Consider the following 27,981-nt stretch of genomic DNA (forward strand, 5'->3'; position numbering starts at 1 on the left):
CCGGAATCCTGTCCCTCACGACGCACGCGCACAGGGGCTGCGGGGGAGAGGCTCGGGGCCCCGCCCCAAGGTGGGCGGGCCTGACGCCTCACGCTGGGCCAATCAGCTGGCAGACCCGCGCTGCCTCCTCCTCCTTTCTCCCCGCCAGCGTTTCTGGGTTCCCAGTTGCACGTGTCAGTGTTTGTGTACGTGCGGCTGCAGCTGGGCGGAGAAACGCCGGCAGCCCAGGGTTGGGCTGCTGGGGCGCAGCCAGAGCTGTGGCGCGGCGGGGAGGGGCCGGCCCGCTGGCCCTGGGGATCTTTAAATTCTCCTGCTCTTGGGCGGCTTGTGCTCTCTTACCTGTTTGTCTGCAGCGAGCGCCTCACCGCTCTGCTCTCCCAAGCACTCCAGTCCTCTACTTTAGGTGGGAGATGCTGTTGCTCGATTGCAACCCCGAGGTGAGACTCAGGCTGCTTTTGCCCTGCAGGCTTAAGTCTTCTAGGGAGGGCTAGCTAGGGTGATGGCTTACTGACCACTTGGCGTTGCCAAGCCAAGCTTCTTCAGAGTTGGAAGGTTTTTGGAGTGGAGGAAGATGTTCAATCCAGGGAGGGCATGAGCCTTGACAAAGGCGAGGCGGTGCTGGAGCTGTTCTTTTCTCGCAGGTGGATAGTCTGAGGCATCTGCTGGAGACCGGGGCCTCCGTCAACGCACCCCCGGATCCCTGCGAGCAGTCGCCTGTCCACTTGGCCGCAGGTGGCGGCCTTGCTTGCTTTCTTCTCTGGCAGCTGCAGACCGGCGCTGACCTCAACCAACAGGTAACTAGGTAACTGATTGTTGCCGTGTGCAACCCTCCCCCTCCACCCCAAATCCACACAAACACTTCTTAGACGCCGAGATATTCAGTCGTTTCAATTATTAGAAACATGACTGTCGCAGCGATGTCCAATAGAAATATAATGTGAGACACGTATGTTAAGATTTTCTAGTAGCCACATTAATGAAGTAAAACGAAACATGAAAATTTTAGTAACCTAACCCAATTAATCCAAAATATTATCATTTCATATGTAATCAATATAAAACATTACTGATATTTTACATTTTCTTTTCATGTGTCGTCTCCATCTGCTGTGTATTTTACATTTACAGCACATTTCAATTCAGACTAGCCACATTTCAGGTGCTCATTAGCTGGATATATGGTTGCTGGCTACTACGTGGGACAGCATTTCCAAGGTCTACAGTTCATTTCCAAAGGAACAATTGCTCCATTACCAAATTAAAAGTCTCAGGATAGCAATACTTGTGAGGCATGCTCACAACCAATACAATTCCTTACAGAACTTTCTTAGGGTAGTTTTCATCTTCATTGAATATTAAAGTATGATGAATTTTAAATTGTAATTTTTTTACTTCTGTAGGATTGTAGTTTGCTTTTATTCACTTAAAACTTAATGTATGTTTGTAGCTGTGGCTGCACATATTTTTATTAATGACAACTTTGTATTTAATAGGGCACCAAGTGAATTTTATTTTAAAAAAAGAATTAAAAAATTCGGTCCAGTACAATACATTTCTAACCCCGCTTCCTCAAATAGCTTCCTCAAACAATAGACTTCACCCACCAACTTCCACTAGAGTGTTTCGGGGAGAGACTAAAATGTGCTGTTTTGTCTGTAAGGATGTTTTTGGAGAAGCTCCACTACACAAGGCAGCAAAAGTTGGAAGCATGGAATGCCTCAGCCTGCTTGTAGCCAGTGACGCCCAAATTGAGTAAGTATGAAATCAGTGGCTTCAGATTTTATATTTTCTTGGATTAAACTAATCAGACTCCTACAGCTTAATTACATGATGCTTGCCGTTGATAATGTTAATGTTTAAATGTTAACTTAGGCTGTTAATGACATCTAATACTATGTATTGAATTTGAATAAATAAAAAATGGATCCTAAGCAATCAGAGATACAGTTCTATTCATCTGTCATGGCAGTGTTACATCTTAGTTTTGGTTTAGAAAAGCCATTCTATAGAAGTTCTCACTGACTTCCTTTGCATACTTAACTCATTGTAGTGAACAAAGAATACTCTTTCATTCGTGCAAAAATAAAATGCCCACTCTGTGCTGTACTCTGTGCTAGCCATTGAGGATAAATAGTGAGCAAAAATGGAATTCCTCTATGCTTCCTTTACCTCTTCTATTCTGCAACCAACATTTGTATGAGCCCAAAGCGCCTTTGTTAGGAAGATATAAAAAAAGGCTAAACTACTGTCAACTTTTACTTAACTAATTTTTTGTCTCAAATTCAGTTTATGTAATAAGAATGGGCAAACAGCTGAAGATCTTGCTTGGTCATGTGGATTTCCAGAATGTGGCAAGTTTCTTACAACAATTAAATGTATGCAGACAATAAAACCAAGTGAACAATCCAATAAAGATCATTGTGTTCCAGTGCTCAGACAGAAACGAAGTTTTGGAAGTAAAGAAGATACAAATGGGAAAAGGAAGTGTTGGTAAGGAATTCATAGTTTCTTCTTTCTTCCTCCCTCAAGGATCTCTTATTTAGCACAGAATTTATTGTTTCATTTAAATATTGGCAGTCTTATTTCTAGTATAACTTTTCATTCTCATTAACACATTTTAATACTCGTTGTAGTAACTACTACTAGATTCTAGAAACCAAAAATTGTCCTGCATGGTGGAAGATTGGGAAGGAAACCTTTTTTAAAAAAGTTTTTAATGTTAATATGTTTTTTAACAACAGATGTCGTATTGGTTATGAAGAGGTGTGGAGAAGGTCTTCACTTCCTGCAGATCTACTGCTCAGCTACAAGCTATGGCTTTTGGCTCACCAAGTGTGTCTAAACACCTTCTAAGAAGGAGGAAAACTTTCTTCTAAGTGAAGATAACATTCAAGAATACATGTATTTATATGCCTGTAACATTCTGGTTGTGCATGCTTTGTCTTTTAATTTATTAAAGGAGTGTGTAAAGAATAAATTCTTTTCTTTGTGTAATATTTACAACCTTTACAAAAAAATCATAGAAACCATCAAACTACACCCAGGATTCAATTTGAAATTAAATTTATTCTTTATCAACAAATTTATAAAGTACAACTTTACTACAGTCTTTGAGTCCAAGATATTTTAAATAGTATTTGGTCGCTGAGGAAGACATAAGTTATAGTAAGCATCGCTGTTCCAAAAGTCTGGACCCTTCCATCCACACCAGCCCTAGATTTGGGAGAAGGGAAAGGAAAACCTTTTACAAAGTTATAGGGCTACATGATTGAAACTGTAACATTTTACAATCCTGCTCTGTCAGCAGGGTCTTGGAATAAGGCTCTAAATACCTATATAATTCAAATATTTGAGTTCCTGTAAAGCATAGAAAAGTAGCTTATTTGGTTCCATTTCAGACAATTCTATGATATTTAATCATAGGAATCATTAAAAATGAAAAGCTTCATTATGGTACTGTTACTCAGTACCACATTTTATTGATTTTAAGATGCATAGTTTTATAATTCTGGCAGTCGATGGCATGTGATAGTTTAACTGGCATCTGTCCATAACAAGACTACAGACAGTGAAAAAGACTGAACTAGAAAGTGGGGAGCCACCAAACTGGCCACTGCCTTGATCCCGATTTCCCAGCAGTGGCATCTCAGCAGTGATACGTGGCAGCGAGAAATCTGAGATTGCCCTTGGAGTTGCATTCTATGCCCTTCGTTTTCCTCAGGCTGTAATCATGCCACTTTGCAATTTTATGTCAGTATTAATCCTTTTCCCCAGCAGAGAAAATTGCTTTCGAACAAAATCTCATTGTGAATAGAAGTTTATCAAATTTATTCTAAGGCCATTGATTTATCAATATTTTCTTAAAGACCCAGCTCACGACTTGTCTGTGTTACATCATTCTGAAATGAAATGCTTTGTTTGCAAATACTTGTGAGGAGACTAGTGAGGATTCAAAATGCCACCATGTGAGTGACAGGTAGTAGTTTTACCCCTTACCCTACCTAACTGGGAAGCTGCTGGGCATTCTGGCAGCGACCTGAAGTCAAAGGTCATAGTTCCTACAGGAGAAGATGGTGTGTTAGTCTGTTTTTCAGTGTGGAGGTGGGAGGGTTGAGTAGAGATGCTCTTTAGGTTTTTCTTTTTTTTTTTAATAAATTTACTTGTTTTATTTTGGGCTGCATTGGGTCTTCGTTGCTGCACATGGGCTTTCGCTAGTTGTGGCGAGCAGGGGCTACTCTTTGTTGTGGTGCGCGGGCTTCTCATTGCGGTGGCTTCTCTTGTTGTGGAGCATGGGCTCTAGGCATGCGGGCTTCAGTAGTTGTGGCTCGTGGGCTCTAGAGCACGGGCTCGGTAGTTGTGGTACACGGGCTTAGTTGCTCCACGGCATGTGGGATCCTCCCTGACCAGGGCTTGAACCCGTGTCCCCTGCATTGGCAGGCAGATTCTTAACTGCTGTGCCACCAGGGAAGCACTAGGTTTTTCACTTTTATTCTTCTGATTGCAGAAATAAAGATACATATAAAGTTCAAATGAGGTGAAAAGTAAAAAAAAAAAAAATCCTCCACCAGTCCTGCCCCCCCTCCACAGGTAACCACCATTAAGTTTGGTTTATTATCGTTGAGAACTGTTTCTTTACATAAACAAACTTTTTTTTATCATCTCATTTTTTTCAGCAAAACTTTCTCTAATGAATTTCATGTCCTAAAATCTGTTTTCTTAATAATAAATAGAAACAAGGCTTATACTTTCTCTGTTTTAATCTTTCTGTGGTCTTTTCACACATGTGGGCCATCTCCAGGTAACCAGACTCAAATTGTTCCCCAGAGAGGTGGGTAGAGAGGGTACCCAAACCAGAAACTGGGGGAGTCAGTAGGGGAGCCAGACTTCTTTCCTTTGAGGTGACTGGCTTGGGAACTTCAAACAGGAAAGCTCCCCAAGTGGGTAAACAGAGGTCAGGCAGAGGTGCAAATGGCCCTCTGGCCCCTGCCACAGACTGAATGTGTCCAAGATTCATATGTTGAACCCTAATCCCCAATGTGATGGTATTTGGAGGTGACTGGGTTATGAGGGTAGAGCCCTCACAAATGGGATTAGTGCCCTCATTAAAAGAGGGCCCAGAGAGCTCCCTCATCCCTTCCACCATGTGAGGACAGTGAAAAAAACTACCATCTTTGAACTAGAAAGTGGGCCTCACCACCCACCAAATTGGCCAGCACTTTGATCCTGGATTCCCCAGCCTCCGGAACTGTGAGAAATAAATTTGTTGTTATAAGCCACCCAGTCTATGGTATTCTGTTAGAGTAGCCAGGATGGACTAATAAGACAGTGCCTTAGATTCTTGAGTCACGTGAGAGTCAACAGCACTTCTACTGATGGCCCGGCCTTGGCCTCAAGGTTTCTTGCATGTGTGAAGAGAGCAAAGGGTTTTTGCTATTATAAAGTTCTACAGAAATATAACTAGCGAAGGAGGGCTTCTCTGGTGGTGCAGTGATTAAGAATCTGCCTGCCAAGGCAGGGGACACAGGTTCGAGCCCTGGTCTGGGAAGATCCCACATGCCGCGGAACAACTAAGCCCGTGCGCCACAACTACTGAGCCTGCGCTCTAGAGCCCATGAGCCACAACTACTGAAGCCCACACACCTAGAGCCTGTGCTCCGCAACAAGAGAAGCCACTGCAATGAGAAGCCCGCCCACCGCAATGAAGAGTAGTCCTCGCTCACTGCAACTACAGAAAGCCTGCGTGTAACAACGAAGACCCAAGGCAGCCAAAAATAAAATAATTAAAAAAAAAAAAAGATTATTGCTAATCACAAAAAACAGACATCTCAAGTTAATGCTTAAAAAAAAAAAAAACCTAGCAAAGGAGAGTGCAGTTCTCAGAGAAGGCAAGCAGGGACAATGCCTTACTCTATCTAATCGCATCAGAAAACCCTACCTAAATAATTCCATTTAGTCCAAAGTCCGTCAAGCCAGCCAAAAAGAAGTAATTTTCTTATCTGTATTATGCCTCTCATTAAAATCCTAAGGCGTCTCACTGCCTTTAAGATAAAATCTGAATGCCTGGCTCCTCTGCCTGGCTCCCGGCACCCATCCCCGATTCACCTCCTGCCTGTCCCTCCAGCTATCAGCCACACCGCTTCACCAACTCTAATCACGTTAAAACTGCCACAGTTCCTGGAACATGCCCTGCTTTCCTTTCACTGTCTGTAAGTGATGCCTCTGCAGGAGCAGCCTTGTGAGCTCCAAGACCCAACGCAGCCAAAAAAAAAAAAGAGCAGAGAAACCTTTTTATGGGTACTAATGATATTGACTTAAGTGACAACATGACAAAAATGAAGGGTAGTGGATAGGATATATTCATTGGCTTATAGCTGGAAAGGCTGTATGCATTCTTTGTAATTTTAATATATTTGGCAAAGAATATAAAACTTATTTAAAACTCAGGTTAATTATGTCTTATAACACTTCCCTCCTAAAGATTTAGTACTGAGTTTCATGAAAATTTAGTACTAATTTCTCATGAAAACTCAGTACTAAGTCTGAATTAGTTGCCTATATATTAACTTAAATTTATACCTTCTTTAGCTGGTAGTTTAAGCATCAACAAATACTCTTAAATCTGTTTCAAATATAACTCCTTCATAGAGTGAGATGAAGTTATATGTAAATAAATTAAAGGCAGTCAAGCCTCCATAATGTCCAGCATACTGCTTAACTAATTTCTGGTTAATTCTAAAATTATAAAGGTTATATACTCCACTCTATTTCAAGGCATTGATATATCTCACTATATTTATATTTATGCAAAGCTGTAAGTCTCCAGAGGAATATATTTATGAGTTTCGCATTCTATTAAGTTTAATAACTGAGAAAGTCTTGATAAATCTAAGCTAACTTTTGTCTTTCACAATTTACTTTAGTTCCCCCTTGTCCTCTGTATCTAGAGAGAGAGTTACTCATCACAGCCTTAGAATCCCTCCTTACAGTGAGGACCCCTGCCCTCAGTTCATAATCCATCTTTCTGTTAGCTGCCAGTTTTCTATCCTTTGGTTCTGGGTTCTTTGCCTTGTATCTAAATTTGTGTTAAACAGACACTTACCTTTTCTAAAATAACTTGTAGATCTTCAGCGCCTGTATAATGTGGATCTAAAATCAGAAATTTTATCTGTCCTGTAATCTCATTCCATGCAACTCCTAGTATTGTGTGGGCCAAAACTCCTCCCCCTATTGAAAAGGAAATATGAAATGAGAGGGCATATATTAATCTCAACTTCCCATTCAATTTCAATTTAAAAGGATTATTTTGCCTATTAATTGATCTAACAGCATTAAAATCAACTGGCGTACACTGTAAATGACACAATGTCAAATATACTCTGAAAAGATAAAATTACATCTTTAAGACAGAAAAGAAACAATTGTATCTATAATCATATTAGGTTTATATTTCACTGCAATATCCATGGAATTACCTAGACTGGATTTAAAAAGGGCCACAGAGGGTCTAAACTCCACCCAACGGAGTAACAATCACTGCTGTTGGTACCCCTCTCAGCAGCTGGGCAATGCTGCCTCTGCTCTGAGTACCTCCAATGGTGCTGCCCAGCTACTCTTTCAATACTCTCTGTATTTTGCTGAAATCTGCCTACCCGCATTTCTTACACACCAGTCTTACCTTGCCTTCTGTCATCACAGGACAAGTCTTATTTCTCACAGAATCGTGAATCTTTAGATTAGCTAATCCAATCCTCTTATTTTACAAATAAAGCCCGAGAGGTTAAGCAATTTGCATAATGTCACACAGCCAGCCAAGTTAGTGCTAGCCATGACTTACAATGCTCAGCTCAGTGACCACTGCCTCTTTTCCATTCTGCTCTCAACTCTTCAAGTATTTGAACACAGTTATCATTTCTCTTCTTAGCCTTTACTACTTCTGGTTATTATCTTTTTTGTAACTTTCCTCCTGGCCTTGGAAATTTTAAAATAATATCCAGAGGAAGTATGCATGATGTAAAAGCTAATTTTAATGTGTTTAAAAATGACTGATTTTATATGCCATTACATATTTTTATTAACCATAAGTTTCACATACTCTCCACTCTACCAAAAGAACCCGAGATATCCACCTTACCAATCATTACTGGCGTTCCTTCACTCTGGAAATGATTAACCAGTTCCCGTCCCTGAGAGGCCATTTCAGAACCTTGGCTAGAAAGAAACCATTTTCTATCAGATGAACTATTTCTAAGATAGTTGGGAATATATGAATAATGTTTTGCTGTGCCAAAACTCACTTTTTAATCACCATACGCTTCACTACTTAATCTATCACTTATTTGTTAGCACTGATTTCCACAGCCAATCCAAACTGCAATTGTGAAATCAGAGATATTAAAGTACTTGGACAATAAAAATAATAACACTATAGTTAGCAAGGTTGTTGTAATAGAAAATGTATTGAAAACATAAGCTCATAAATAAGGAGTAAGCGGGCTTCCCTGGTGGCGCAGTGGTTGAGAGTCCGCCTGCCAGTGCAGGGGACGCGGGTTCGTGCCCCGGTCCGGGAAGATCCCACATGCCGCGGAGCGGCTGCGCCTGTGAGCCATGGCCGCTGAGCCTGCGCGTCCGGAGCCTGTGCTCCGCGACGGGAGAGGCCACAGCGGTGAGAGGCCCGCATCCCGCAAAAAAAAAAAAAAAAAAAAAAAAAAAAAAAAAAAAAAAAAAAAAATAAGGAGTAAGCTAGTGATGGTCATAGATATCAATCTCATATTAATACTTGCTCATATTTTAATACTAGAATTGTGATTAAAATATACTGGAAAAGATAAAATGAATGTATTATTTGGACACATTATTAATTTATTAAAATCTTAGGAAGAAAAAGAGTAGGAGATAAACAAAAAGGTGAGTCATAGATCAACATTTGATTTTTTCCTTTCAAGACGTCTCTGCCTTAAGCATTAAAAAACTAGACTTTCTGGGGACTTCCCTGGTGGTGCAGTGGTTAAGAATCTGCCTGTCAATGCACGGGACATGGGTTCGATACCTAGTCTGGGAAGATCCCACATGCCGTGGAGCAACTAAGCCTGTGTGCCACAACTACTGAGCCTGCGCTCCCTAGAGCCCACGCACCGCAACTACTGAGCCCACGTGCTGCAACTACTGAAGCCCGTGTGCCTAGAGCCCGTGCTCCACAACAAGAGAAGCCACCGCAATGAGAAGCCCACGCACTGCAATGAAGAGTAGCCCCTGCTTACCACGACTAGAGAAAGCCCAAGCACAGCAATGAAGACCCAACACAGCCAAAAAATAAAATAAAAAACTAAATAAAAAGAAGAACAAAACAAAAAAACTAGACTTTCTGTAACTCTACTCAAAACTGACATATTTGCAAGTTTTCCTCTTTCAGACTAAGATTAGGCCTAGAGCATATAAGCAGATACCACAAAGTTCACTCATAAACTCAAATATCTTCTAAAAAATAACAAAAAAATTTAGGGCTAGAAAAATGAGATTTATAAAGCAAGGAGGCAATGTGGAGGAAGAGAAAAGAGTGACAACAAATGTGGGGGAAAATGCGCTTTTTCTTTTAATAAAAATGACAAATTCTCTTTGAAATGATTTCTCAGATTTCTTAAAGTGTCCTTACCTGACAAAAAGTATTTTTGAAGTTATACCAATCAAATGGTTCAGTACCAGCTGCACCTCGATAGATCCAATCCACTGCCGTGATCCGACAAATGTTGCTGGTTTGTCCCCAGCATCAACTAGAGCCTTTGTGTATTTAAAAATACAAAAAGATCCATACACAAGACAGCTATTAAAAATTACGTTTAGGGCATTTTCCCTGATTACCAGTATTTATACTTTTTTTCTTCAAAACAGAAATAAGTCTGCACCATGAGGTAGGAATAATTATTAATGGTATATTAAGGGTTAATGAAACATCCAACTGATTACAATTCAAAATGGCATGTTCTGTACCTGCTGAATTTCTCTGTGTGTTGGAATGGATCTCTCTGTGTATCCCTGGTGTTTGAACCAAGAGCAGATAGTCTGCAGAGACCGATAAGCACAGCCCCAGCCATTGTCATCGATCCGATCCTGCATATAATGATGGTAACCATATATGCCCTGGACCACAGAAATCTATATAAAAAGAAGAAACATAGTAAAATATTAACTTAAGATAGATGTATATATTATATTACACATACACATACCGAGTCATTTTACTATTCCTGGAGCTAGACTTACTTTATTTAGTTCCTTATAAAAAATTTTTTAAAAAAGAGGAAATACTCCCCAACTCTTTCAATGAGCCAGTATACTACTGATACAAAAGTAAAGTAAGAACAGTATGAGAAAAGAAAATTATAAGACAATATCATTCATGAACACAGATGCAACAATCTTAATAAAATATTAGCAAACTAAATCCAGCAGAGAATAAAAAATAATAATCATAACCAAACTATCATGAATGCAAATCTAATATTGTTTGGAGATTTGCGCTGGAAGTATTTAGGAGTAAATAGCATGATGCCTGTAATTTTCTTTGAAATGGCTCAAGGGGAAAAAAGGAGAAATGAAGCAAATATAGCAAATTGTTGACATTGTTGCATATATGTAACAAGAGACATGTACAGTAACGTTCATAGCAGGGTTGTCTAAATAGCAAAACAACCTGGGGGAAAAAATGATACCAAGGTATATTATCCAGCAATAAAGATAACTGAACTACAGTTATACACAATACCATGGATAAATCTTAGCTACATGATACTGAGTGAAAAAGCAAGTTGCAGAAGACTATACACAGAATGACACCATTTTGGTAAAACTCAAAATCAAGCAAGACTAAAAGCAACACTGTTGAGAGAATATATACATATATGGTGAAACTATTAAAAGAAAGCGAAGTGAATGATGAACCCAAAACTCAGTATAATAGTTCCTCCTGGGTGTCGGGGAGGCAGAGGAGTGGATAGGAAGGAGAACACAGTCAGACTGGCCACATCCTAGTTCTTAAATGGGGCAGGGAGCTCTCCAATATTGATTTCTTTACTGTGCTTTATAACTTACATGTATGTTACATGCACACATTAAGTATCATATAATAAATATTAAGAAATATATAAATGCTTCTTGCATTTTTGCAATACAGATAACCAACCCATTTCATTGTCAAAAAACAATCAGTATTTATTCAGTACCTTCTGAGTGTCCCGGCGCTTAGTAAAGAACTATTAGGAATGAAAAATGAATATATGATATAATACTTACCCTAGAAGAGTTCCAAATATAATCTGAGAGAGAAAACATTTATGTAATAATCTATGGGAAAACTATCAAGAGTTATGTTGCTTGTTAGAGACTCTAAATTTTGTATTTCCTATTCTATGATTCTATGACTGTGACAGAACAAGATTTTCAATCAGGAACAGTTCTCTCAAGATTTCCTCCCATATAAGCAAAATAAGTGAAATCATTCAATGTCACTGAAATGTTGACTAAAGTCTCATTTGTATGCATGTAACGGTGAGTGCCCAGCCAGAGCTGTTCTATGCGAAGCTGGTCTGCCCACAGCTCTCGCAGGTGAAGCTGCTGTCCCAAGTGCATGCTGATGGCCAGAACCGGAAGCAGGCCCCTAACTGCCCTAAGGTCAACATTGTATCCCGTACTCATCTTTAATTCTTAAGATTTCCTTACAAAGCACCTGGAGGCTCAGCAGGTATTGAATAAATGCCATGACAAGATGGGCCAATCAAGTTTTCTCTTATGGGAATTTGAATTGAGAGGTGCAGAGTGAATCAGGCAGTAAGTGCAAGGAATGAAGCTGAAACAATGCATGCAATGAGCAGCTCTGAGGGAGAGTAGGAAAAGTTATGTCAGGCTGAAAAAATGAGGAAACAGAAGACAAGGCTGAGAAAAGTAGAGTAAAGGGAAGGAACAGGCCAGTTAGGCTCAAAAGCACCCCCAAAGAAAGCTGAGGAATGCCATCAAGGAGTGAGAGTACGCCTTGAGACCGAGGCCAGCCACAGCGCTGCTTTGTTCTAAGAGGCCCAGCTGTACGATTCCTATTCTTGGTTGCCCATGAGATCCTCTCTTACTAGCCTGCATGCATCCTTAGAGGAACCCTTCCCCCACACTCCTTTTCTGAGCTACCTTTAGTGAAAAGATCTACCCCTTACAACTAGGTATGTGCTGTACAGGAAACATGTAGTGCTTTATTAGCCTTTTCCTACAGTGTGAGTTGTGTAGAAATATGCCCTTAATTAGCATGATTTCTCAGGTTCAGAATGGAAATCAAATGGGACAAGCCTTTAAAGAAATTAAGGAGTGGAATTTTAGTAAGAGAAATGTGCTACACACTATCTAGTCCTAACCTTTTTAGACCACTGTGAATTACTGCCGTCTTAAGCAATGATCATTAAAAGAAAAGGGTGGCAAAGTATGTTTTAGGGACGATGATACCTGTTATGAATTGATCCTTACAACTTCCACTGCGTACAGACAAAAAACAACTAATGACACTTATGATCAATTGACTCACATAAAGAATTACTAAACTCACCATACCAGTCTCTATGTTAGGTGGATTGAGATAAGTATGTGGATTTCTAATGTAACCATCTTTGTACGGTTCATCTGGAAAGTGATAAGCATTAGACCTTTTGAAATAAGGTCTGTCATGAGGCAGATTGAAGAGATTGTGTAACTCCTAAATGAAATCAGAATCAAGAGGAAAGAAGAGAAAAAAAGTTAAATGATTTAGACTCCTAGTCAATAAATAAACTCAAACTAGATACAAAACAGAAAATTTACTATATATTGGTTATAAATGTTATCAAACTCACTTATGATTTAATTCACTAAGGTCAAAGAAAGTGAGATTTAAACTAAAACCAAAAATGATTTATTTTTGTTTATCTATGTATATGGATAGAAACTGGAAGGGAATGTAGAAAAATGATAATAATTCGTTAGAGTCAGAGAACTGAGATTATTTAAAATTACTCACTATAACACACTCTGTTAAAATACATCCAGGCTAAAGACTGGTTTTGAAACAGCCTCATAAATGAGTAAATTATAATTAACAATGATATAATTATATCAAAATATTTTTTAAAAATCATGCTTAGAGTACTTAACAAATATAAGGGGTAGTGATTAAATTATAGAGATTGGTGGCATGAAACCAACCAATACGGCATCAGAATACAAATACACATATATGTTTAAAAGGAAATATATTCCTGAATGTTAAAAACATGTTAATAGTTACTTTGAAAAGTCTGACATCTTCTTCTGCTATTTCCTATGTATTCTAGCAGTTTGAATGGGATCACTAGCTTATGTAACTGTTGCCTCTGCAAATCAATTCATCTGGCACTTACAGAGAGGTACAGAGGGTTACATTGTTATATCTCTTTTCAGGGACAGAAGAAACTGGGAAGATAGTCCCATGGTATAATTTGATGGATGCCAGGCAAGGCCACACATCAAAAATATGTACTCCCAAACCAGTCATTTTGCCAAGAAATCTCATTTCTTTGAATGCTGATCATGTTTTCTTCAAAATGCCTCTAATAAAACCCAAATAACCCTGGGATGTGGGAGATGGAGTAATACTATAAATCCTAATTAGAAACAGCATAAATCCTAATTTCCCTTCTCAGACTCTAATCTTGTCTCTTTCACAAATCTGGAAGTAACGGAAGAGAAAAGGAATAACACTCATCAGCTGCTCCAGGCATGTAAGCATCTTTTCAGTTCTAAATTTCATTACAGAAAAATAACATATGAACTACACTGAACATATGAAATTAAAATGTTACATATGGTTTAGCAAAGTATTTTTTTATTAATAATACTTTAAAAAGTTATAGAACAGAAGTTAAATAAGGTGTAAAGCTAATAGTCTGCGTCCACACTTTAAAATTAAATCACAAAACAATGTCCATTTATTAGAAACACATAATTAAACACAAAATAAATGATAGCTGTATTTTTTTTTTAAGAAAAAATGAATTGGTTTCACCTTTCTATAGGCCTGCAGCTGATCATCTGGAATTCCTGATGGATATGAAATTGTTACAAGATTTTTTTCCCCTGGTAATAAAAAGTGCAGTGGTTCAGGGACCACGATAGATGTTCCTTTCATGTATTTCAAAATGCATTTTTCCATATCAGTTAGTTGATTATGAATTGCATCAACCAGACGTTTACGAACTCTGAGGGGGGGAAAAATATACAAGTGCCTTAAGAGAAGTTATAGTAGTTTATGATACATGAAAGTGTCGAGTGACTATATTCCTAATGTATCCTCGATTGGACCAGGTTTATTAAAGGAAGTCTAAAAAATGCAAAGTTAAATGTTAAATAAACTAAATTTCCTCTGTGTAGATAAAGGGAAAACCCTACAGGTTTTGCATATTACTCTACTTCCTCCAATAAACATCTAATTACTAGATGACTCTTAGTTTAATAATAAACAAAGAGTAAATCATAGTAAAAACAACAACAACCCTGAATATGCCTATATGATAATTTAAAATGAGCTCTGATTACTTTGGGAGAGGGTCCTCATTTAAACGTGGCAGTAGTATTAGAAAATACCTACTTTCCCCACGTTTCTTCTGGAGCAACAGGTACAACTGCATCTACTGGTAAAGTCATATTAACATAGTGGTGTCCTCCGCTTTCTCTTTCAATGATGGGTGTTACAGCTGCCAGAGGGGTTGACATTTCCAGCATAAGATCTATATTTACTATTTGATGCTATAAAGATAAACAGTAAAAGTTAACTTGTAGAACATCCAACAATAATATAAAAGGTAAGTAAAAGGACTTTTTAAGGACCATATAAGCTATATTACAGTAAATTATTGAAAAGCACAAATCTTAGCTTAAAGAAAAAATCTTCCCTGCTTCAAAATAATCTGAGGAGAAGGGGAGAGTGAGTGGGAAGTAAAGGTGAAATCAGATTGATCACGTACTGGTAAACATTAAAGTTAGGTTCACCAGGCTTCATTTAACTATTTTCTCTACTTTTGTATACATTTAAAAATTTCAAAACAAAACAAAACAAATCAAATGAACAAGATACAATAACCACACACTGAAGCAACTTTTAAACATATATTATGACTATATACCTGTGGTCTAAAGACATAAAAAACTATAAAAAAAAATTGAACTCTATTAGTAGGTTTGATTTTGATAGTGGTATGGGAAAACAATTCTGAAAATGATTTCTGTATATTAAACAAATTTAGCAAAGTATTAAGAGTACTGGAAGCCAGGTTTCTCACTGGGAAAAGGTCAGGAATTGTGTGAGGCTGAAGTAGAACTGGAGGTATAATATGATTTACACAGATAAATATGGATGTATGTGTTATATATGTATAGTATGTATATATACATGTGTGTGTTCCTTGGGGAAATGGCTGATTCCTGAGCTAGAACAGGGCAAGTACAAGATGTGTCTGGAACATCCTATGGAAGAAAGTAGCAAGTACTCAAAAATATGGTGTCAAGAGGACACTGGAGCCAGCATGAAGTTTCTATTGGCCAAATCTTAGAAAATGTGAGCATCAAAATAACTAAAGACAGTAACGGTAACAGATAACTCTTTGCATAAAATAGGAATCCATGCTTCCATGCAGTTAATAAACAAACAGGGAAATGGAAAATGTCCCCCTCACAGTATAATGTCGTCTAATAAATGTAAAAGGAAATGATAGACTTAGAAAAATCACTATTTTGCAACCATCAGATTAATGCTAGATTCTGGCAAAAATTATCAATTGATGTTAGAAGTGATGGGTGAAAACTTTATGAGGAACAGGATATATATATAAACTCAAGGTATCTTCCCACAAAATACTTGCTAATTTTAAGGGCAAAAAATAGTACCCTCACCGTGGAGAACACTGGCAGATACCACATTAAATGATCAAAGTTAACATCACTAATACAAGAACAAACTGAGCATATGCTTCTTTCATATGACGTGCTGAGAAGGACACACATTACTTCTGTGGTATTCCTACCAACAATGACCACATGAATCTATCACGAGGAAGCCTAAAACAAACCCAAACCAAAATTGAGGAACATCCTACAAAAGAACTGACCCGTATCCCTCAAAATGTCAAGCTCCAACGACTGGTAATTCTCAAATCCTTATCCACAGCCCACAGTTTTTTTGTACACACTCCACATTTATAAATCTAACAGCTCATGTGGACTCCTCACTGCTGTCTAAAACATAATGTGACCGAAACCGACCTCATGTCTTCCCCATCTTCCATCTTTACCCAAGCAAGAAGCTGGTCATCCCACATCCAATTAGTTTCCAGATATAACCTATTCAATCCCCTAAATAGTTCTTGTATCCATTCCCTCCTCTTTATTACCGTAGCTACGTTTTGGTTTGGCTTCTCCTGAGTGGTCCCTGCCCACATCTCCAACCTCACGTCCACTCTATTTTCCTTACTAGTCTGGAAAAACACTAAAGGTATACTAACTTTGTACAACTTCCTGCCTTGAAGCAGCAGCTCCATTTTTCATCTCCAATATCTGGCAAAGTTTGTGGCACGTGGCAGGTACTCAATAGTACTGGTTCAAAAATCAACAGAACCGAAACAGTGTGAAGAAAAGTAAATCATTTATTATTTACTACCTCATATAGCATAATGTGTCACTGTCATGTTTCAGAATGACGCCTTTTTATTTGTTTTAAAATAATTTGTAAGCGGACTCAAGCTGTTTTATTTCTGTGGGAGCAAACAAGGCATCCAAAAAACCCATTTAAGATATATATTATAATGGGACAAAAGTTTAGATATGTACACCAGAGATATAACCTCTGGCAAGATATTTAATTTTTCTGGACCTGAATAATCTGATCTGTAAAAAAATTAAGAAAGTTGGGTTAAGTAATTTCTAAGATCTCACTCAACTCCAAATTCAAGGATTGAACATTTTTATCACTAAGAAGACAGGTGATTTGCTTACCATGTCTGACAACTTTTTGTCTTTCTTCCTCATGAATTTTCGTTTTGTATCTTCTTCCTGTCCAAATCTAAATTTTTAATACACAAAGATGTTTACCATACGAAATGACGTTGTGAAAACACTTCTAGCCATCTTCAAGCATACTCACTGAATAAAGCGCATTATGTTCTTACAGGTGGAACTATCAGTCAGTTCTCCTGGAATGGTGTTCATGTCACTGTTAGGCCATATGTACACTGAACTGTGGCAGATTCTGAACACAAGTGCATTTGAAGAAAGCTTGGTTGATAGGTCACTCAACATATGTTTTAGTGCTTTCTTGACAAAAATTTCTAAATTAAAAGAACATAAATAGAATAAGAAAAATTGTAAACTTTTCAACATGAATGCTTCCAAGCGTACAAAAGTACAGCACAGTAAAACTGACCCCCAAACATCCATTCCCTATATTCAATAATACAAAAACATTTTTTTTGCCTTTTTTTAAAAAAAATTGACAAAAAATTCATAGACCATAAAATTCACTGTTTCATGTTTACATTTCAGTTGCTTTTAGTATACGACAAGGTGTAAAATCATCACTATTTAATTCCAGAACATTTCATCACCCCCAAAGAAACCCTGGCCTGACCAGAGGTCATTTCCCATTCCATTGTGCAGACATACGTTTTTAATTCTCTTAGGTGATCACCTAGGAAGAATTGCTGGGTCATACGGTCATTGTCTTTTTGAGGAATTGCCGAACTGTTTTCCAAAGAAACTGCACCATTTTATATTCCCATCAGCAATGTATAAGGATTCCAATTACTCTCAAAATACCTTAGTACTTATAGCAATAAAACTACTGAATGAAATTTAAATTTCTTTATAGTTCCATTCTTCCTTGGACTATATCCCACTAAGACTGTACAAAGTACTGTGCTGTGAAGTCACAGTTTTTTTCTCTGTGTGCTATGTCATCAACCTGATATTTGTCTGACTTCATTTTCAGGGATTTCCTTTTTACTTTATAGAATTTTTTTAATATGAAAAACATTTTCATGATTCCAAAGTCAAAACTATAAAATAGATATATCTGAAGAAGACAATATTTAAATACTTGTCCTAGCTTTATACTCCTAAATCCTAAACCTAGTTAACCTTGTGATTAAAATACTTATTTAACTATCACACTGATATCTTCATAAATAAACACCTTGAGATTGTGGTAGAGAAAAGATTACTTGTAACAAGTCAGATTAAAAGATATCCTGATATGTTTCAGAAAGCCAAATTTAAAGATTTTTAGCTGCACTACAAAAGACAAACATAATTCCTGGATTACCTTCTGTTTATCCCTGAAGGACCATGAGGTAAAGTACCTAAATAATTGTGATGTCTTTAAGTTAAGCACCTTCTTCCCCTCAATTTCCTCATTAATGATTCCCTTCATAGAGTGTTTCAAAGAGTTTGATACAGGAGGAGGAATACTATCAAGTCAGAAGAAAAGCTCAAATACATTAATCACTAGGTAAAAAGTATCTGTAGTCCTTATTTACATTTGAAATTACATCATTGTATCTGGTGACTAATATATTAGTTATACTTTGTGATAAGTTCATAGCAAAATATACCTTCAATTTATATTAAGTTGTAAAATGTAAGGCTTTATCCATACCAGTAACATATTAAGGAACAACAATACTTTACTGATAAGATAGGCCTAAAAGTGAGCTTTAGTCCTTGCAAAATGATTCTCATCTTGATGGTACATTAGAGAGTCACCTGAAAAGCTTACTGATGCCCGAGTCTCTGTCCTTAGAGACTTTAATTGGTCTGGAAGTGGGGATTCGAACGTGGACCAAGATTGAGAACAAGTGTCTAATATGAAGGGATGGGTCAGAAAGAACATTCAGCTTTCACTCCCTCTTTCCAAAGGGCCAGTAAATAATCGTCAGCTGGTGATCTCCTTCAAGGAACTCTGACACTGCTTATTCCTCATCTTTCTGAACTTCTTTGTGGCTCCTGACACCACTGATCACGCTTTTCTTGAGTGATTTCATTTAGTATCAAGGTATTAACTAGCATCCTTGAGAGATATTAAGTTCTCTTCTCTCCAGTTCTGACCACTCCCCGCTAAGTTTCAGGCTCAAATGACCAAATGCCTGTTGGGAGCTGGCACTTGGCTTACTGTGGCATCGCAAATGAAACACATCTCAAACACAGCTCTTCATCTTCTTCCTCTGTTATTCGTTGCCTCCGTTCGTGGCAGTAGTCAGAAACAGGAAGACATCCCAGAATTTGGTTTATACAAACACAGCTGATTTTTCTCCCATAGAGCTTGCCTAGCATTCCTAAACAACATGCCATTCAAGAGGCTGGGCTCTTGAGACTCAGGGTCATGTACAGTTGTAAGTCTACAACGTACAAGTCTGGGTGCCTCTTTATGTTGTGCTCATGGGGGATATTTATATTTACCGTGACAATTTTCTTTGAGAGGGCAGTAAAGTTGCTTAAGTAAGGGGACACCTTTTCCTAATGTGCACAGAGAGCCCCATGGGCTAGAGGTGTTGGGGAACAGTGTCTAAGTTTAAATCCAATTTATATCACTTAGTAACTATATGACCTTAGACAGTTTATTCATCCTATCTCTCAGTTTCATGTGCAAAATGGTAAGAATCTCACTATATTTCTTAATCAACTTTATAATAAAAAAGCAGAGTATTTGGGCAGACCTACCGTTAGGAGTAGCTAGCTGAAAAGCTAGATCAAGGCCACCTCTCATTCTGAAGAGTATATCCATAGTCTCTGAAATAACCTAAGACAAATGAAACCAAAATTTCATTGTAAAACAAAAACTCATCCTCATATAAATTAGAATCAAACTGAATTTAGGTTTAGGCATTAATTAACCTTGATTTTTCAAGCTATTTCATGAGTTAATTCCTTGTTTTATGGAGAAAAACAAAACACCATAATTCTAAATTAGAGGTTCTCAACCTTTGTTCCACATTGAAATCACCTGAGAAGTTTAAAATACTGATTCCTGGGCTACACCCCCCGAGATTCTGATTAATTGGTCCGGGGAGGGTCTAGGCACAAGGATATTTAAAACGTCCTCCATGTGAATGAGTCTAACGGGAAAAGGTTGAGGACCACAGCTCTAAGAAAGTATTTCTAAATTACAGTTTTAATAAATATGGGGTTTAACAATGACATGAAAAGATCAATGGAAAATAACTAGTTTAAGAATGGGACAAAAACACTGACCCAATTATGATAAGAAGTGATGGTGAAGACAATGAGAGGAAACTAATATATCACTGACAGTGGGAATATAAACTTTTAGAATTCTTCATAGGGTGATATGGCAATAAGAATCAAAAGCCTTATATTCACGAGCAGAAGCAAGAAGAACTACAGTCCTGCAGCCTGTGGAACAAAAACCACATTCACAGAAAGATAGACAAGATGAAAAAGCAGAGGGCTATGTACCAGATGAACGAACAAGATAAAACCCCAGAAAAAGAACTAAATGAAGTGGAGATAGGGAACCTTCCAGAAAAAGAATTCAGAATAATGATAGTGAAGATGATCCAGGACCTCGGAAAAAGAATGGAGGCAAAGATCGAGAAGATGCAAGAAATGTTTAACAAAGACACAGAAGAATTACAGAGATGAAACAAACAGAGATGAACAATACAAAAACTGAAATGAAAACTACACTAAAAGGAATCAATAGCAGAATAACTGAGGCAGAAGAACGGATAAGTGACCTGGAGGACAGAATGGTGGAATTCACTGCTACGGAACAGAATAAAGAAAAAAGAAGGAAAAGAAATGAAGACAGCCTAAGAGACCTCTGGGACAACATTAAACGCAACAACATTTGCATTACAGGAGTCCCAGAAGCAGAAGAGAGAGAGAAAGGACCTGAGAAAATATTTGAAGAGATTATAGTTGAAAACTTCGCTAACATGGGAAAGGAAATAGCCACCCAAGTCCTGGAAGCCCTGAGAGTCCCATACAGGATAAACCCAAAGAGAACCACACTAAGACACACAAGAATCAAATTGGCAAAAATTAAAGACAAAGAAAAATTATTGAAAGCAGCAAGGGAAAAACGACAAATAACATACAAGGGAACTCCCGTAAGGTTAACAGCTGATTTCTCAGCAGAAACTCTACAAGCCAGAAGGGAGTGACATGATATATTTAAAGAGATGAAAGGGAAGAAACTACAACCAACAATACTCTACCCGGCAAGGATCTCATTCAGATTCGATGGAGAAATCAAAACCTTTACAGACAAGCAAAAGCTAAGAGAATTCAGCATCACCAAAACAGCTCCAGAACAAATGTGAAAGAACATCTCTAAGTAGGAAACACAAGAGACAAAAACAAACCCAAAACAATTAAGAAAATGGTCATAGGAACATACATATCGATAATTACCTTAAACGTGAATGGATTAAATGCTCCAACCAAAAGAAACAGGCTCGCTGAATGGATACAAAAACAAGACCCATATATATGCTGTCTACAACAGACCCACTTCAGACCTAGGTACACATACAGACTGAAAGTGAGGGGATGGAAAAAGATATTCCATGCAAATGGAAATCAAAAGAAAGCTGGACTAACAATACTCATATCAGATAAAATAGACTTTAAAATAAAGAATGTTACAAGAGACAAGGAAGAACACTACATAATGATCAAGGGATCAATCCAAGAAGAAGATATAACAATTATAAATATATATGCACCCAACATAGGAGCACCTCAATACATAAGGCAATTGCTAACAGCTATAATAGAGGAAACCAACAGTAACACAATAATAGTGGGGGACTTTAACACCTCCCTTACACAATAGACAGATCATCCACAATGAAAATAAATAAGAAAACAGAAGCTTTAAATGACACAATAGACCAGATAGATTTAATTGATATTTATAGGACATTCCATCCAAAAACAGCAGGTTACACTTTCTTCTCAAGTGCGCACAGAACATTCTCCAGGATAGATCACATCTTGGGTCACAAATCAAGCCTCAGTAAATTTAAGAAAATTGAAATCATAACAAGCATCTTTTCTGACCACAATGCTGTGAGATTAGAAATGAATTACAGGGAAAAAAACGTAAAAAACACAAACACATGGAGGCTAAACAATACGTTACTAAATAACCAAGAGATCACTGAAGAAATCAAAGAGGAAATCAAAAAATACCTAGAGACAAATGACAATGAAATCACGACCATCCAAAACCTATGGGATGCAGCAAAAGGAATTCTAAGAGACAAGTTTATAGCTATACAAGCCTACCTCAAGAAACAAGAAAAATCCCAAATAAACAATCTAACTTTACACCTAAAGGAACTAGAGAAAGAAGAACAAACAAAACCCAAAGTTAGCAGAAGGAAAGAAATCATAAAGATCAGAGCAGAAATAAATGAAATAGAAACAAAGAAAACAATAGCAAAGATCAATAAAACTAAAAGCTGGTTCTTTGAGAAGATAAACAAAATTGATAAACCATTAGACAGACTCATCAAGAAAAAGAGGGAGAGGACTCAAATCAATAAAATTAGAAATGAAAAAGGAGAAGTTACAACAGACACTGCAGAAATACAAAGCACCCTAAGAGACTACTACAAACAACTCTATGCCAATAAAATGGACAATCTGGAAGAAATGGAAAAATTCTTAGAGAGGTATAACCTTCCAAGACTGAACCAGGAAGAAATAGAAAATATGAACAGACCAATTACAAGTAATGAAATTGAAACTGTGATTTAAAATCTTCCAACAAACAAAAGCCCAGGACCAGATGGCTTCACAGGTGAATCCTATCAAACAGTTAGAGAAGAGCTAACACCCATCCTTCTCAAACTCTTCCAAAAAATTGCAGAGGAAGGAACACTCCCAAACTCATTCTATGAGGCCACCATCACCCTGATACCAAAACCAGACAAAGATACTACAAAAAAAGAAAATTACAGACCAATATCACTGATGAATATAGATGCAAAAATCCTCAACAAAATACCAGCAAACAGAATCCAACAATACATTAAAAGGATCATACACCATGATCAAGTGGGATTTATCCCAGGGATGCAAGGATTCTTCAATGTATGCAAATCAATCAATGTGATACACCATATTAACAAACTGAAGACTAAAAACCATATGATCATCTCAACAGATGCAGAAAAAGCTTTTGACAAAATTCAACACCCATTTATGATAAAAACTCTCCAGGAAGTGGGCATAGAGGGAACCTACCTCAACATAATAAAGGCAATATACGACAAACCCACAGCAAACATCATTCTCAATGGTGAAAAACTGAAAGCATTTCTCCTAAGATCAGGAACAAGACAAGGATGTCCACTCTCACCACTGTTATTCAACATAGTTTTGGAAGTCGTAGCCATGGCAATCAGACAAGAAAAAAATAAAAGGAATACAAATTGGAAAAGAAGAAGTAAAACTGTCACTGTTTGCAGATGATATGATACTATACATAGAGAATCCTAAAGATACTACCAGAAAACTACTAGAGCTAATCAATGAATTTGGTAAAGTTGCAGGATACAAAATTAATGCACAGAAATCTCTTGCATTCTTATACACTAATGATGAAAAACCTGAAAGAGAAATTAAGGAAACACTCCCATTTACCACTGCAACAAAAAGAATAAAATACCTAGGTATAAACTTACCTAGGGAGACAAAAGACCTGTATGCAGAAAACTATAAGACACTGATGAAAGAAATTAAAGATGATACAAAGATATACCATGTTCTTGGACTGGAAGAATCAATATTGTGAAAATGACTATACTACCCAAAGCAATCTACAGATTGAATGCAATCCCTATCAAATTACCAATGGCATTTTTTACAGAAGTAGAACAAAAAATCTTAAAATTTGTATGGAGACACAAAAGATCCTGAATAGCCAAAGCACTCTTGCGGGAAAAAAACGGAGCTGGAGGAACCAGACTCCCTGACTTCAGACTATACTACAAAGCTACAGTAATCAAGACAATATGGTACTGGCACAAAAACAGAAACACAGATCAATGGAACAAGATAGAAAGCCCAGAGATAAACCCACACACCTATGGTCAACTAATCTATAACAAAGGAGGCATGGATAGACAATGGAGAAAAGACAGTCTCTTCAATAAGTGGTGCTGGGAAAACTGGACAGCTACATGTAAAAGAATGAAATTAGAACACTCCTTAACACCATAACAAAAATAAACTCAAAATGGATTAGAGACCTAAATGTAAGACCGGACACTATAAATCTCTTAGAGGAAAACACAGGAAGAACACTCTTTGACATAAATCACAGCAAGATCTTTTTTGATCCACCTCCTAGAGTAATGGAAATAAAAACAAAAATAAACAAATGGGACCTAATGAAACTTCAAAGCTTTTGCACAGCAAAGGAAACCATAAACAAGACAAAAAGACAACACTCAGAATGGGAGAAAATATTTGCAAACGAATCAACGGACAAAGGATTAATCTCCAAAATATATAAACAGCTCATACAACTCAATATTAAAAAAACAAACAACCCAATCCAAAAATGGGCTGAAGACCTAAACAGACATTTCTCCAAAGAAGACATACAGATGGCCAAGAAGCAAATGAAAAGCTACTCAACATCACTAATTATTAGAGAAATGCAAATCAAAACTACAATGAGGTATCACCTCACAGCAGTTAGAATGGGCATCATCAGAAAATCTACAAACAACAAATGCTGGAGAGGGTGTGGAGAAAAGGGAACACCCTTGCACTGTTGGTGGGAATGTAAATTGATACAGCCACTATGGAGAACAGTATGGAGGTTCCTTAAAAAACTAAAAATAAAATTACCATGGGCTTCCCTGGTGACGCAGTGGTTGAGAGTCTGCCTGCCGATGCAGGGGACACAGGTTCGTGCCCCGGTCTGGGAAGATCCCACATGCCACAGAGCGGCTGGACCCGTGAGCCATGGCCGCTGAGCCTGCGCGTCCGGAGCCTGTGCTCCACGACGGGAGAGGCCACAGCAGTAAGAGGCCCGCATACAGCAAAATAAAAAAAAAATAAAAAAAAAATTACCATATGATCCAGCCATCCCACTACTGGGCATATACCCAGAGAAAACCATAATTCAAAAAGACACATGCACCCCAATGTTCACTGCAGCACTATTTACGATAGCCAGGTGATGGAAGCAACCTAAATGCCCATCAACAGATGAATGGATAAAGAACATGTGGTACATATATATAATGGAATATTACTCAGTCATAAAAAGGAACGAACTGGGTCATTTGTTGAGACGTAGATGGATCTAGAGACTGTCATACAGAGTGAAGTAAGTCAGAAAGAGAAAAACAAGTATTGTATATTAACGCATGTATGTGGAACCTAGAAAAATGGTACAGATGAACCGGTTTGCAAGGCAGAAATTGAGACACAGATGTAGAGAACAAACGAATGCACACCAAGGGGGGAAAGCGGCAGGGAGGTGGGGATGGTGGTGGGATGAATTGGGCGATTGGGATTGACGTGTATACACTGATGTGTATAAAACTGATGACTAAGAAGAACCTGCTGTATAAAAAAATAAATAAAACAAAATGCAAAAAATTAAAAAAAAAGCCTTATATTCACATTCTTGGCCTAGTAATTCTGCATTTAGAAATTTAATTTCTAAGGAAATTTGCAAAACATACAAAGATTAGCGTATACAGATGTTAACCTGTCAACAAGAGGAGACTGATTAAATAATTATGAGTATTATACAGTAATGAAAAATAATGCTTTATAAGAATATTTAATGCCATAGGAAAATGCTTGCAACTTATAAATGGGGAAAAAAGCACTTGTAAAGTGGAATCTATTAGCAGTTCTTAATTTGGGTCCATACATTGCAGGTAGTTGACATATGACAAAGACATATATCATTTTGCTGGGGGAGAGGAGTGGGAAGGAGGAAGGGGTTTCAAAGATTTCATCAGATACTCAAAATATGTCCCAAACAGGCTGAAGAACCATACTACACAGTAAGAACCCTATTTTGAAATAAATGAGTAAGTATTAACATTTACTGAGCCCTTAAAATGTAAAAGGCACTATGCTAAATGATTGGACATATATTTACTTTGATCCTCAGAACATTACAAAGTAGGTATCATTATTACTTTTCTCATTTACAAATCCTTGTCACATTTTTTTTTTTTTTAGCTGTGCCACGTGGCATGCGGGTTCTTCCCCAACCAGGGATTGAACCCGTGCCCCCTGCATTGGGCGAGGAGTCTTAACCACTGGACCGCCAGGGAAGCCCCCTTGTCACATTTCTTTAAGGGTGACTGCTTTTATTTTCCATAAATTGTAACTTGTTGAAAGGCCATGCCCTTTTCCCCAATTATACTTCTTGGAATTTATCCTAAAGAAATAATCAAGAAAGTTCAGACAAATTTAGCTTGAATGTTACCCACTTATCATACTGTTATTCATCATAGGAAAAAGCAAACAAACAAACAAAAAACCCCACTTAAATAGCTATCAATAACAAGTCTGTTAAGTAAATAAGTCAGTTAAATACTATGCACCTCTTTGAATAAAAAATATTTAATGGCACTGAAAAATACTGAAGATAAGAGTTATAAAGACAGGCAAGAGCAACATTTAACTGTTACTTTCTGTGTGACCTTGTAACTAATCACTCAAGTCTGTCTTCTCTTCTGTAAAACTCGAAAAATATACAACTTCACAGGGTTGTTGTGAAAGTTCCATAAGAGATCTTATGAGAATGCACTAGAATCTCCTCACACTTCTGAATTGAGATCCTTTCTGAAGAAATAATATTTAAACTGAGATCTGAGGGGTAAGTACGTAAGAGTATGAGCAATTCCAAAGGAAAGATGGGGGTGCAGGTGGACAAGCCCATTCCAGGCAAGGGCTCGGATTGGTGAAGGCCTGCTTAAAAGACCACTTAAGAGACCACAGCAGATGGTTAGATCTCATGGGGCCAAAGACAAGGATAGTCAGAGATAGTGACGACTGACAGCCATTTAGAAGTAGATTCCATAGCATTTGATTAGTGAACAGATGTTCAGGAGTTGAGAAAAGGGCGATGTCAAGGATGATTTCCAGGGTTTTGGCATGAACAACAGTGGGGTGGATGGTAGCGCAATGAACTAAGATGGGGATCACTGGAGGAAGAGCAGGTGTGGGACGAGGGGAGGTGGGAATGGTGAATCAGTTTTGAACTTGCTGAGTCTGAAATACATATGAGCCATCCAAGTGGAGGTACAGTCAGTAGATATGCGGATCTGGAGCTCAGAATACATCTCTAAGCTGGAGATACAAATTTTGGAGAAAGCACAGGGTGTAAAGAAAAGTACTGAACGCCACATCTAGGATACGGATTGGAGGACCTGCTTCAGCAATTAAGAGGGAAACCAGGGGAGTGTGACATCACAGCAGCTAAGGGAATACAGTATTTGCAAAGTCACTCATATCTTTCCCAGGTCCAATCCTTCCTCGAAACCTTCAAAAATGCCTCATAATTCCCTCGTTCTCAAAATGCATGCACAAGTAGAAGGTGCAGGGAGCGCGTATCCAAAGGCGGCTGCGCTGGGGCCAGGGGTTCAAGGTGTGTGGGGCAGTTTCCCTCTGGTCCTACCGGGAGAGGCCGATGACAGGACGGCCCAGACCACGGAGTTCGCAACTACCACCGTGGGCCCCGGCAGACCCAGTTATTTCAAGGGCCATAAAGGCTCGTAGCAGCTAGTGAAGTCTGAGGGGAAACGCTGGGGTGGGGGACGAGCACGGGTACTCACCATAGCGGGTACGTGGAGCTGATACGGGTGCCGACGGCCGACCAAGCACAGGACGCTGGCCCGGAACTGGCGTCATCGGGGGCGGGGCTTGGGAAGACCGACTATA

General features: G+C 38.1%; 2 protein-coding genes across 4 annotated transcripts; one reads left to right on the forward strand and one right to left on the reverse strand.

Annotated features, from left to right (window-relative positions):
- The first annotated feature begins 156 nt into the window (after window positions 1-156).
- ANKRD37 (ankyrin repeat domain 37) lies at window positions 157-2,977 on the forward strand. Of its 2 annotated transcripts, XM_030831148.2 has the most exons (5): window positions 157-437; window positions 642-794; window positions 1,661-1,752; window positions 2,287-2,490; window positions 2,742-2,977. In XM_030831148.2, coding segments are annotated over exons 1-5 (477 nt in total). In that variant the 5' UTR covers window positions 157-410; the 3' UTR covers window positions 2,743-2,977. The 2 variants fall into 2 exon arrangements, with proteins under 2 accessions (XP_030687008.1, XP_030686998.1); XM_030831138.2 differs by lacking the exon at window positions 2,742-2,977 and having other exon boundaries at window positions 2,287-2,494.
- Window positions 2,978-3,036: 59 nt separating this feature from the next.
- UFSP2 (UFM1 specific peptidase 2) lies at window positions 3,037-27,974 on the reverse strand. Of its 2 annotated transcripts, XM_030831107.3 has the most exons (12): window positions 27,876-27,974; window positions 19,747-19,825; window positions 17,177-17,360; window positions 17,029-17,095; window positions 14,630-14,787; window positions 14,048-14,240; window positions 12,578-12,724; window positions 9,985-10,149; window positions 9,650-9,774; window positions 8,132-8,208; window positions 7,100-7,224; window positions 3,037-3,213 (listed from the first exon to the last, which is right to left on the reverse strand). In XM_030831107.3, the coding sequence occupies exons 1-12, from the start codon at window positions 27,876-27,878 to the stop codon at window positions 3,127-3,129; spliced, it is 1,410 nt and encodes a 469-aa protein (XP_030686967.1). In that variant the 5' UTR covers window positions 27,879-27,974; the 3' UTR covers window positions 3,037-3,126. The 2 variants fall into 2 exon arrangements, 1 of the variants encoding a protein (XP_030686967.1); XR_004034067.2 differs by lacking the exon at window positions 8,132-8,208 and having other exon boundaries at window positions 3,060-3,213.
- Window positions 27,975-27,981: the final 7 nt, after the last annotated feature.

The sequence above is a fragment of the Globicephala melas genome, chromosome 21 (genome assembly GCF_963455315.2).
Source record: "Globicephala melas chromosome 21, mGloMel1.2, whole genome shotgun sequence".
Classification (NCBI taxonomy): domain Eukaryota; kingdom Metazoa; phylum Chordata; class Mammalia; order Artiodactyla; family Delphinidae; genus Globicephala; species Globicephala melas.